At 39.8% G+C, this 13,568-nt stretch overlaps 1 protein-coding gene across 1 annotated transcript in view; it reads right to left on the bottom strand.

The window, feature by feature from the left end:
• Positions 1 to 9,828, bottom strand: part of LOC149787878 (F-box and leucine-rich repeat protein 13-like) — a 104,942-nt gene extending 95,114 nt beyond the window's left edge. The window contains exons 1-3 of the mRNA XM_089974116.1: positions 9,649 to 9,828; positions 8,175 to 8,278; positions 239 to 335 (exon numbers count right to left, since the gene is read on the bottom strand). Coding sequence (XP_089830242.1) covers positions 239 to 335; positions 8,175 to 8,278; positions 9,649 to 9,729 — 282 coding nt within the window. The 5' untranslated portion in view covers positions 9,730 to 9,828. The remainder of the gene's footprint in view (positions 1 to 238; positions 336 to 8,174; positions 8,279 to 9,648) is intronic.
• Positions 9,829 to 13,568: the final 3,740 nt, after the last annotated feature.

Below are 13,568 nucleotides of genomic sequence, written 5' to 3'. Positions count from 1 at the left end.
CAATAATCAGCAGAACAAACAGTACAGACCCTGATCTGAGTTCTTGTACTAGCTAACAAAACTTCCCATGTGCCCTTTTAAGTGTTATACACAGTAAAACCTAGGCTGATCCATGTAATGTCAGTTAACTGTTAGAACATAAGTTATAAAAAATAATGTTTTTATTTACAATTCTAACTTTCTTCCAACATGTCTTACTCAAAATATCTGAAAGTACCATTCAAAGACAAATACTTACAATCATGTTTTCATCATCTACATGAAAGATGAAATCCAGGTTACTCTCTGAAATCACTTTATGGGGGGGTTTCATATCCTCTGCTACAAACATGTCCCTAAGGAAAGAAATTTTCATTGTCATTGGTATTTTCCAAATATTTATGTCTAAAGTGATAAGATTAATTCATTAAAATGTACATAACGAAATCTCCACAAGCATATATAACTCTGCCTTTAATATAATAAAGTTTAGTTTCAGAAATACAAGTCATAATGACCAAAGACCCATCATTTATATAAATTTCAAATTTCAAATACTTCCATAGTGAACTGTTTGACACCCTATAGCAGGGGTGCACAACCCCAGCCCATGGGCCAGATTTAGCCCACGAACGTGTTCTGTCTGGCCCTCAGGGCAAATTAAAACAACACAGAAATCAGGCCTGTGAACAGTAATTATACTAAAGAAATTAGTGTTTGTGGCCCTTGAATGGTCTTAGAAAATGCAATATGGCCCTTGGCCAAAAAAGGTCATGCCCTCCTGTCCTATTGCATCCAGAAAACCCATACTTCATGATACCCCACCACCATTGCAATAAAATGTTGTCAGATACTTATTAAAGACATCTTTATCTGAAAAAATAGCTCCACACCATACTTTTTTTAATATGGAAGTATATGCAGTGGTCTTTCTATTCCACCCCACCCCATGCAAATTTTCTCTATAAATGGCTTTTATACAATAGTCACCTGCTTTCTGTGGTCAGCAGCTAGGTGTATTCTAACCAAACAATGGTTTCTCCTTGCCTTAAGGTGTCAGTGCCACATATCTACAGGGATTGCCCATTATAAGCAAAGTAACTTTTTCCTTTGTGAGGAAGGCATTGTTCAGATCAGATTTTCAGGGGTCCCAAACTCAAACCAACACAAGGGCCACATGAAAAAACAAGTACATTGACATAAGGGCCACATGACAACAAGTACATTGACATAAGGGCCACATGAAAACAAGTACATTGACACAGGGGCCCCAAGTGGCCAAGTAGTATAAAGCACTCTCCATTACAGATCACTGCCATCTCACCTCTGTCTGCATGGGTTCGAGTCTCGGATTCGGCCAATGTGGGTATGTGAGAAAGCTTGCCAGTAGCTTCTCGTGGGTCGGTGGTTATTCCCGGGGTTTTCCCGGGTTCTTCCTCCACCATTAATACTGGCCACCATTTATAGTCTATCGTGTGCTGAAAAATGGCATTAAACCATACAACAACAATAACAACATTGACACAAGGGCCACATGAAAAAACAAGTATATTGACACTGACATCACTTAAACCTTTTCATACATGAAAGTGGCTCATAGAAAAAGGTAGCCAGTTAAAATGTTGGAAACAAGAATGATGTAATAATCAAATGTTTAGAAACACTAGCTGGCTGTAAAGAAAAAATTTGCATTATTAATTATTTTACAAATTCCTGATGTCATTGTGGGTCACATGAAAACAATTCATGAGCTGCATGTTTAAGACCTCTAGTTTAGATAATGGACATTATACTCACAGTATTCTAGTCATGTAGACAGCGTAAACTCAAAGGTGTCAATATGTCAAATTCAAAAGTGAGGCAGTTTTTTTCTCATTAAGGTAGATGGTTCATGTAATTTGTTTTTTGGATGGTGGGAAAAGTAGTCATGTTACTGCAGCAGAAATGGGCAGCTAGAGTTCAAATACCTTCATCTATCTGCCTGTTAATTAAACCCATTTCTAAAGAACAAATCCACCCTTGAAAAGAGATATGAGTTACATTCCTTTTCTTTAGGATCATGTGTCATTCAATACTTAAAAGTTATCTGTAAATGCAGGCAAAATTTTCAGTTCATGAGTCACAAATAATAGTCATAGAATAGTCACAAAGAATAGCCACAGAATAGTCACAAAGAATAGCCATATAGGGCTCTTTTTAATATGATATTCATCACAGGCTTCTTACATAATCTAACTGTACTGGAACTAAGTGAGCTGGGCAACTAGCTAGACCTGATACTGTTTTTTAAACTATAAACAGCTGTTTCCAAACCAAAGTCATGCTAGCTGGCCTGAGTCAGTCCTCTAGTTTACAATTTTATACAAGATGTCAGTCAGTAGTGAAATTATTGTCATAGTGCACAAAACAAAGCAAGACTGACAGTTATTTTAAGTCTGTGATGATTTAATTTATGGGAGGGATTAAAGTAAGCAGGATGGAGTAATCTTGTGCGAAACATAGAGCAACATAAGTGTATTTTATGATTTTGTTGAAAAATAAACATAAAGCAAAGTACACAGTACTTGAATAAAGACCTAGTCAAGTATAATGATTAAAGACATTGCAACTAAGAAGAAACCACAATAAATTGTGCACTGTAACTATGCAGTGAAAGAAACAAATGAGTTATGATAATTTAACTTTTCTACCATAGTAGTTGTCCATTTATAAAACTGAACAAAACCTTTTACGAAAAAATGACAAAAGGTGCAAACATTTAATGGAAATAAGGCTGCTCACATCCACAGATTGATGGAAATCAGAAAAATTCGTACATATTCCTTCAGTGTGATCTACTATACTGATGTGTGTGTTTTCAAACTGCAAATTACACTATTATTACTACAATTACAATTTTCCTGAAATTATGCATGTGAGTAACTCAAGTGAAAAACAGTGAAGCAATTAGTATATCATCGATATCCTTTTCAAGACACCATCATACCATCTATGATTGGTCCAGGGTCAGTTATTGAAAGTAATGGATGAATAAAAAAGCAAAACTTTTATTAAATATGAGTGCTTTTGGACAGAGTCTATTTGTATCAAATAAAGTCAACATTTCTGGGATTTAATAAATTAAAACTGATACTGTTATTACAGTCACTAAATACATAAAAGGTATCCAATCTTCTGCAAATTCTAAATTTCATGATACACTTACAATATTAAAATATCTACAACTAGAATTTGTTTCAAAAGTTAATAAAGTGTGATTACTAGTTGATAAAAAAAGGTGAAAAGAAATGGCAAGTCACCAGCCTTCCAAAGAAACATTGGTGAGAAATATGGTAATCAACCAACATTTATGGGATACAGTTATCTCCCTGATAGAAACATGCAGAACTTGGAAGAGACTCATGTTGTTATTTAGCATTAAATCCAATCAATTAAGTTTTAACTTGACTTGCTGACCAGTGTTGAATGAAAATTCTATTTACTAAAGGAATAAGCTAATTATGCACAGTTTTAAATATGTCTTTGACCACAAATTATGCAACAATATAATACTTTTCTAATTGAAAACATCTTAGTCTTGGCATCCGTCCGTCTACGGGAGACGATGGCATAGCTCCAAAGTACGCTTTTGCTTATCCTTCTTTTTAGCTCTCTTTTCAGCTTGCTTTATTCTTCACTTTTCCTCTGCGTTTTGAACTCCCTGCCTGACAGCTAGACGCCAGCTGGAATGGTTGTTTGCACAGCTCTCCCAGTCATTGACATTGATGTTTGCTGTCTTCATATCCATTTTGCAAACATCTTTGTAGCGCAGATATGGTCGTCCAGTTGGTCGTGCACCTTCTGCTAACACCCCATATAACAGGTCCTTGGGAATGCGACCTGGGTCCATTCTCTTGACATGGCCATGCCAGCGAAGGCGCCTCTCGCTGAGTATGGAGAACATGCTATTCATGTTGGCGCGTTCTAGAACCTCTGTGTTGGGTACTTTGTGCTGCCACTGGATGTGCAGAATGCGCCGCAGACATCTCAGGTGGAAGCTGTTGAGTTTCCTCTCGTGTCTTGCATAGGTGGTCCATGTTTCGCTGCTGTAGAGAAGTGAGCTGAGCACGCACGCTTGGTAGACATGCAGTTTGGTCTTCTCTGTGAGGTTGGGGTTGTTCCAGACCCTCTGGTTAAGTCTGGCCATCACTGCTGCTGCCTTGGCAATCCTGCCGCCCACCTCAGAATCAATGGAGAGTGAGCTGGAGATGTTAGACCCGAGGTATGTGAAGTTCTCGACAACTTCCAAATTGTACCCATCGATGGAGACAGAGGGAGGGGAGTCTGTGTCTTGTGCCATGACATTCGTTTTCTTCAAACTGATGGTCAGTCCAAATTCCTTACATGCATGGGAGAGGCAGCATACCAGCTGCTGAAGTCCATCTTCCGTGTGTGATGTCAAGGCTGCATCGTCGGCAAAGAGCAATTTACGGATGAGTACCTCTGTGACTTTAGTCTTAGCACGGAGATGGGCGATGTTGAACAGCTTGCCGTCAGCCCTGGTATGGATGTACACTCCCTCACTGCAGTCCTTGAATGCGTACTGGAGAAGCATGGAGAAGAAGATGGCAAAGAGCGTTGGTGCAAGGACACAGCCTTGTTTGACTCCGCTAATGACTGGGAATGCTTCAGATGTTGCGCCATTGAAGCACACTGTGCTGTGCATGTTCTCATGGAACGACATAATGACAGCAAGCAGACGTGGGGGGCAGCCGATCTTCTGCAGGAGTCTGAAGAGTCCACTCCGACTAACCATGTCAAACGCCTTCGTCAGGTCTATGAAGGCAATGTAGAGGGGCATCCGCTGCTCGCGACACTTCTCCTGCAGCTGACGTAGTGAGAAGATCATGTCTACAGTTGACCTGCCGGCTCGAAATCCACACTGGGACTCTGGGTAGACGCGGGAGGCTAGGATCTGCAAGTGCGCCAAGGCAACACGGGCGAAGGCCTTTCCGATGATGCTGAGGAGGGAGATGCCCCGATAGTTGTTGCAGTCGCTACGGTCTCCTTTGTTTTTGTACAAAGTGACGATGTTGGCGTCACGCATGTCCTGTGGGATGTATCCCTGTTCCCAACAAAGGCAGAGGAGTGTGTGTAGGGGCTGGAGCAGTGCTGGTTTTCCGCTCTTGAGGACTTCAGGCGGAATGCCGTCGCTTCCAGGAGCCTTCCCACAGGCAAGGCAATCGATGGCTTTTCCGAGCTCTTCCAGGGTGGGCTGTGTGTCTAGCTCCTCCATGACAGGCAGGTCTGGAATGGCGTCCAGGGCAGTTCCAGTGACATTGTTTTGGGTTGCATATAGCTCGAGATAGTGCTCAACCCATCGCTGCAGTTGTTTCCCCTGATCTGTGATGACTTCGCCCATCTTGGACTTGAGGGGGGCGGTCTTGTAGCTGGGGGGGCCTGTCGCCTTTTTGATACCCTCATATATTCCTCTTGTATCCCCGGTGTCAGCAGCTGTCTGTATACTGTTGCAAAGGTTCAGCCAGTAGGTGTTGGCACAGCGGCGGGCGGTCTTCTGGGCGTTATTCCTTGCAATCCTGAGGGCTTGTAGTGTTCTGGGGCTAGGTGCAGCCTTGTATGCCAGGAGGGCTTTCCTCTTTGCCTCAGTCATGGGCTCCATCTCCTCCCAGTTTGCCTCATACCAGTCGACATTCTTTCGCTCCCTCTTCCCGTAAGCTGTGATGGCTGAATTGTACACAGAGTCACGGATATGGGACCACTTGGAATCAATATTGGTGTCATCAGGTGTCACTTTGGTGAGGGCTTCCTTCAGTTTGCTGATGAACTGCTGTGTTTTCTCTGGGTTGCTTGCACAGCAGGTGTTGATACGTGGGTGACCCTTCTTCTTGGCGTGGTGCAGCTTCTTGGGTAATATTCGCACCTTGCTGGCCACGAGGGAATGGTCCGTGTCACAATCGGCACTGTGGTAACTGCAGGTAAGGAGGACACTGGCCAGTTCTGCACGCCTGTTTATGACGAGGTCCAGCTGGTGCCAGTGGCGTGAACGTGGGTGTCTCCACGACACCTGGTGGATCTCCTTGCATTTGAAGAAAGTGTTGGTCACACATAGGCTGTGGGAGCAGCACATCTCCAGCAGTCGCTGACCATTCTCGTTGATCTTGCCCCTTCCGTAAAAGCCGAGACAGGTGGACCAGGCCTCATGGTCAGCTCCCATTCTAGCATTGAAGTCTCCTAGTAAGTAAAGGCTTTCATTGTAGGGGATACTGGATATTGACTGATCCAGAGCCTCATAAAACTTGTCTTTCTCCTCGTAGGTGGAGTAGAGGGTTGGGGCGTACACACTGAAGATGTTGACCGGGCCTAAGGATGTTGACAGCCGGAGGGCAAGGATTCTTTCAGTACCTGATGATGGAGGTTCAATGAAGGCGATTAGCGTGTTCTTGACAACAAAGCCTACACCATGCTGCCTAGGTTCATCCAAGGGCTTCCCCTGCCAAAAGAATGTGTAATTGGCTTCCCTGATGGTGCCACTGTCAGCCAGTCGGGTCTCCTGGAGGCAGGCAATGTCGATGTTCAGTCGGAAGAGTTCTCTGTCAATGACGGCAGTCTTCCGTGCATTGTCGATCTGCTGTAGGTCAGTGGTCAATCCAGGACACATGGTCCTGATGTTCCAGGTCGCAAAACGAAGAGTTGGAGTCTTTTTATTTCTTCTTTTAGTCTTTCCTGGTGCAGAGTTTTGTGGCCCACTTGTCGAGATGGTTCTCTAAGCTCCACGCACCCAGTGAAGCAGGCAGGCCATGGCGGGCAGCACCTTACTGACTGGGGGCTGCCCAGCTTGAGGCGGGCGGTAGCTGTCCAGTGAGACCTGATGATCTCTCCCACCGTCAGAAGTAACCCCTGGCGCCAAGCTCTACGCCAATCGAGCTTTGACTTAGAACCGGTAAACTGCTACTTCTCGTGTTGTGCCAACGCCGTACGACGACGCTGGAGTGTCCTCTCCAGTGGAGCTATGAAGCCTGGGCAGGGTGGTATGAAGAATCAGCTGTTGCCCATGCAGCAGATCCCCCCTCTCCATGCAGCTGGTGTGCCCAAGGGAACGACGAATGCCGATACAGCTTGGCACCAACGGCGTCGCAGGAGTTGCTGGAATGACGTTGAAGTCAATGTCATACCACCTTAGGGACTCCATCTCCGGATTTTCTGTCGGGGTTTACTCCCTTAGCCTTTCCCATGAGTGGGTATAGCCACAAGGCAGCAGAGGTTTGGAATCGGAGTTTTCCTTCTCCTAGATGAGCTACCATCCAAGGTTTACGAGTCCCATCTACCCGAAGCAACTGGTTTTAAGGCGCCAGTGGGCCGCCTTCACCCCTTCTCCTGTTAGTAGAAAACATGGTCTGCCGGGCTTCAAATCTAAGCCACTCGCGAAGGCCAGGAGCTGGATTTTAGTTGACAGAGGCAGTAAGAGACGCAGGCCGTATTGGGCATTTTGGAGGATTGGGGCGCTTGTCTCCCACTCCCACCCCGGGCAATGTCAACCTTAGACCACAATTGAAAACATATAAAAACACTTTTTGTTGCTGATTCATACTATTCCAGATCAATTAGTTGAGTTTGCAAATGGTATGCATTTCAGGTTCGATTGATATAGTACTCATTATTGTTTTATTTTCATATTAATGTTGTTTCTTTTTGACTATATGACAGGTTGTTTGTTATTATTTTAGGACATACAATAATGTGTAAATACATGTACCATGGTTTTCATTTTCTAAGATTACATTTAGGACAGTCTTGTTAAATGGCAAGTGAACATTACCAATATATACCATTCTCACAAGCCCTGTACATTAAAGAAAAGTTCTCAGTGATATAAAAAGTTATATATGCTCAATACATGTATTTGAATAAAAATTTATGCTAATCATATCTCACACATATCTATCCATTAATAGTCCATCAACCCAATAGGTAAATAGCACTGAAATAATGCTAACAAGAAAGCACTATACAGTTTACCATGTAACTAATAATACATCATTGACCATATCTATGATCTATACAATTAAAATTAAATGAATGGTTAATTATTTTACATTTACATTGACCATAAAGTAATAAATATATCATGAAGAGATGGTGAGCTATTTTCTAATAAATTTATCTTACTTATATAATTAAAAGAACAAAAACTCTACCAGCTCAGACTGTTAAGTCCTTCTTCCAAGATGCCCTTAAGTTTGTCAATGATGAACTGCTCTGGATCCTCAGGACACATAACAGCTAATCCTGTCAACAATGCCTGAAAAAAATATACTCGTTACAAAATGCCTTCAAAGATATGCAAAGAAAATCCTGTAGCATGAATATGCAGAACCTCAATTATTGAATGTACTGTTTTTATAACTTCAAAACTTGTTTTGTTTCCTTCATAACTAATTTCTCTGTAATTAAAAATAATCAGAGACAAAAGACATAATATAATGAAGGTTTTATTTGCATTTTATCATTCTCACCAATATCTACAAATAAAGAAAAGTTAAACTGGTCCCAAAAAAATCATAACTAAGATTAAGGATGATATCAAATTTGCTGTTAAAGTAAACTTGTTTATTTGTTATCTGATATGAAATATTAACACCTTCAAAAAAAATTTGTAAAAATATAGAGGATGCTGGCTTACTGGTAATTATGCAATATTGTGTAAAAGTATGTATATGTTGTAAATTTGCACAAATACTAATAACAAAGTACAACCTATGAACATTAGTAATAAAAGCTCCATATAAAACTGTATGATGCCCACACCAAGCTGATTTGCTATCGATGATAAATAGATTTACAGAATATTTAATAAAGATTTTAATGATAATTTATTTTTGGGGCAAACAAATTATCAGTAAAATGGAGTTTGGTTCATGGTATGTATCTTTGTTTCTATTCTTAACTGATACTGATAGGAATTTAAATAATTAACAGTATAAACAAATCTTAATACCTGGATATAAATAGAAAAATATGCAGAGAATCCCTGTTTAATAATTAAATTTTCCACTCAAGAATGTATTTCTTGCAAATTTGTACAAATTAAAATAACAAAGAACCACTTGATGAATATCAATAATGACAGCTCAGCACAAAACTTTGATATTGTCTTTACTTCTTTGATTACAGCAGCATACCCGCCATTCCTGCAATGTTGTTTTGGGACGTTTTCTTTACTCAAAAAGTGTGTTCTGTGATCGCAAGGCAAGGGGGTCTGTGTTTGTGACCAAAATAATGATGTTGTACATGTGAGTAATATATAATATATTGTCCCACCCGTCTTGATGCAGTGAAAAATACACCAAGCTATTAACAGAATGCATTTCTATATTTACCCAACTTATCATAAATATAACAAATTCTTTATGAATGCTAAGTTATGTGTGCTTATGAACTTTTTCCAATAAACTTGAATGTTGTATGTTCATCACGAATATAATTTTGTTACTGGAGCATATGTATAACAGTGTCACGGGTGAAAATAGATAAACGTGAAGTGCATCAAAACAACTGATATAATACATTTTTTCCAATTCGATTCTTTATTTTTAAAGAATTTGTAATATATCGTAATATGAATATGATTCTTATAAGCCTTTTCAAGTTTTATAAGAGACGCAAATTTACCTCGTAAACATCTGGTAATTTGTTCTGCCGAAGATATGTCTTCAACGCTTGCGGTAACGATTTCATAGATGCAGCTGCCATTGTAGCTTTTAATATTATTTTTTATAAAGCAGTAAAGAACCAAAGATAAATCAGTACAGATTTTTCACACTTTCCACCCTATTTGTTTTCATCTAGCAACCAAACATGCCCGGATGAAACTTGCAACCTAGAGTAATCTCCCTTAACTGAAATCGATTCTGAAAGAGCGAAAGCTTATACGGTAACTATTTTGAGCTGCTGTTACTTTTGTTCGTCAAACAAAATATATAATTTTCACTTTTAAATTTAATTACTTACTTTTCTTTATATTATTGGAAAAGTATTTTCTAACCATAGTTTGTTCCGTGTTCTTTTGAAACTACAACTTTCTGTCAACAAATAATACAAAATTTATTATCATTGTTTATTTGTTAGTTTGTTCACTAATTAGTAGCTGTCAGTTTAAGATAATAATTAAGATATTTATCTCTTCGGAACCTTTCAAATGAATATTGCAGCATTAATGACAGAACAATCGTCAATGAATACCTAGTTCAAAATTTACACTGACATTGTTTGTTCATTCATTTGCTTGTTTGATTGTGTGTGGGTGGGTGGGAATCCGATAAATCACCCCACCCCCCAAATCTGCGATGATACTGATGGACGAGAACCCGATAATAAACATCATCATGGGTGAGCTGCTGATTTATCGGCCGGGGATACTTTGTTTTGGATAAATGGAGTGGTCAGGAGCAGGCATGTTCTAATATCAGACTTTAACGGTTTAATTTTATCGATAAATAATGCAGCAGCAGAGAGGGCGAACAGCCTCTAAATGGGTCACTTGTATTTTCGCAAAATACGCCTTCCTGGGAGATTGCAAAAGAAAAAAAAAAAAAAAAAAAAACAAAACAACCCGCGATATCCAGCGTAAGACAACTCCGTCGATGACAAATTGTCTTACTCGGTTATCGCTGATGTTTTTTGTTTTTTCTTTCTTTGTGATACATCGAAGGAAAAACGCGATAGTGTCGGTGACAATTTGGAATCGCGCCCTCTCTGCTGCTATTATCCAAAAATCGTATCAAGTCCGACTCGATATCGTGCTTGAAGATCGTGTAAATTTATTGTGATAAATCAACGTGGAGTTAATTGAGCCTGACTAAATAAATTTCTAAATTAAATTATGTCCATATCGCCGCTGCACCAAGTCTGATGAATATTTCGTAACGTGTGCTATCAACTCCGTTAAACACAGCAAGAATATTACAATTATCTCTGATCACTTTTGGTATTTGTGTATACCGCTGGGTTACATAAATCACATCAGTGTTTTTGTGTCTACCTGGAAAATATTCTAGCGGGATTTGATTGCTTGTCCAGCATGACATCATTGTACACTACTAAATTGTTAATAAACCCATCAATTGAATCAATACTTGGCGCTTCATCAATATCAGTGATAAATTCAACAACATCGTCTCCGTTCTCATTTAACGATTTTGCATTTTCATTAAAATCTTTTAGTACATCATAGCACCGCTGGTCATCTACAGACGGAGCTACTAAATACAGCTTATCCCACCTAAGCCATCTCATTATCAAATTAAGTAGCAATTGTGTTTTACCACTTCCAGATGGTCCAATCATGATGCTTGACTGGTTCTTGTTTTCGTGTTGCAGAAAAATCAATTACATTCATGATATATAAAAAAAGAATATGGATTTATATTGTGTGAAATGCAGGGCGCGTACACCAACAGGTGATCTGACAACCATTACAACAAAAAATAACAGATCAGCGGTTACGGGTAGGTGTGAACGATGCGGTACAAAGAAATTTAAATGTATTCCCGCTGACAAGTCAGTGCAGTCGGGTTTTAAAAAAAAAAAACGAGGAGGTGATATTTCAGCAAAATTAGGAAAATTACCTGGAACTCCGTGGGCTAAATACCCAGGAGAAAAACATCTTCCAGGATATAATTACTGCGGGCCTGGAACCCGACTTGATATCAGACTTGACAACCAAGACCAACCAAAACCAGGCGAGGAACCTTTCTCGTGTATGACCGCGACTGTTATCTTTTCTATCTACGGTAAATTGTCTTGGGTCTTTACTCGAGTACTGCCACAACATTACACAATTACAGCTCGCACAGTGATTATTCTGCTGTTGTTTCAGCGCGTTAATAAATTCAACGTCAAGATCAAAGTCGCGATTATTTTTTTTTTTGTCACTTTGTTTATAACCAGCCAATTTTTTTCTTATTATATCGTTGTCAATGTCATCATTAATAGTTTCTGACGAGTCCATGACGATTCTCCGCAATTGAGATATTTTTCTAACTCGAGACACTGCAAGATAAACCAGTTCGACCATTCGATACGATCATCAACAATCAGTATCAGTAATAGTCAGTCCTTGAGATGAATGAATCGTCATTGCGTATCCATGCGTCCACGTGGATTTGTCAGCGTGCAGCGCATCTTCAACAACACTGACATCAACTGCGACAATATCATTCAACACAAGATTCTGTTTCCCTGACTGTCTTGATATATCAACGTCAATATTCTGTAACCGCGAATCAGCTGGTCTATAACACAACGGTACACGTAACGCTGGAAATTTTTTCTTGTGTAACTGAAATAACTGCTGTTGAAGTGTGTCTCTGGCTATCTTTCTACTTGCCACTATCAAATCGTTTGGTTTCCACGTTTCCCAAAAGTCATTCGTGGAAGTTTCTGAAATCACCTTGCGCATTATTTCACACTGAATTTTATTCGGTTGTAGTCTGATTAATTTTTTAAATTCCTTTAATTCTACATCAAGAGATCTGTGATCATCAGTTATCTCCGAATAATAATCAACAAAATTCTTCAACCAATCGTGTGGAGATGGTCCAACAAACGGAGGTGGCTGACCGTGATCGCCGCACATAACCACTGCAGTATTTTTTGTTAATAGCCAATCAAGAAATGTTTTTAATGTTTCTAACGGCACTGTGCACACTTCATCCCAGATAATACCTTTGGGGATATATTTCTCTCCCATTTGGTCAGGAGTCCACACACCACCGCTGTATTTGAAAAAGCTGTGATAAGTACAAGAATTGGCTCCTCGTTGTTTCATCTCCCTGGCAAGTCTGTGTGTTGGTGTTAGCACAATTATATCTGAATTCTGTCGAAATAATTCAATCACTCGAGTTGTCTTACCAGAACCTTCCGGCCCGTTCAAATAAACGGTTTTGTGTCTCGATACTGGATCATACACAGACGGCGCCAACGACGATTCTGATAATTCTGATTTGCAATAACTATCTTTACCTGCAACATCAGCGGATTCACAATAACAATGTAACATTTCTTGTTTTATTCTCCACGAACTCCATGATTCATCATTGCTTGTGAAACGAGCCAGTAATTCTGAATATCTTTTATCGATAAAAAATAATCCGTTGAAACTCTAACTGCAGTGTCAGGAAATCTATTTATCATCGATAGCAAATTTATAGAAACATAAGCAAGCATCGAATATCTTAGATGTGTGTACTGAGGTGATTCTCCATTAATGTAACTTACAATTGTGTCCAACCGTGTTCCGTCAGACAAGTAAGCATCTTCCCGATTACAAAATATATTTCTCGCAGCGGCATCAGCAATTATAAAATCTAATTCAACATCATCCATAATCAATCTTGCGTGATGCCGTTTATGATCGTATGCACCACCCTGAGTAAATTTACCGATTATTCTTCTACCGAGATCCTTTGCTGTTTTTTCACTGTTGCTGAGATTAATCTTAAGAATATTAGGAGCATCATTAACAATGACATCAACAGGAGTATTTGGACATTCCTGCTTGTATTCTTCGATGACCTCGTCTACGCTGATAC

Source organism: Sinohyriopsis cumingii, chromosome 11 (assembly GCF_028554795.1).
Source record: "Sinohyriopsis cumingii isolate HCF-2022 chromosome 11, ASM2855479v2, whole genome shotgun sequence".
NCBI lineage: Eukaryota > Metazoa > Mollusca > Bivalvia > Unionida > Unionidae > Sinohyriopsis > Sinohyriopsis cumingii.
This window is presented reverse-complemented; position numbering and strand designations above follow the sequence as displayed.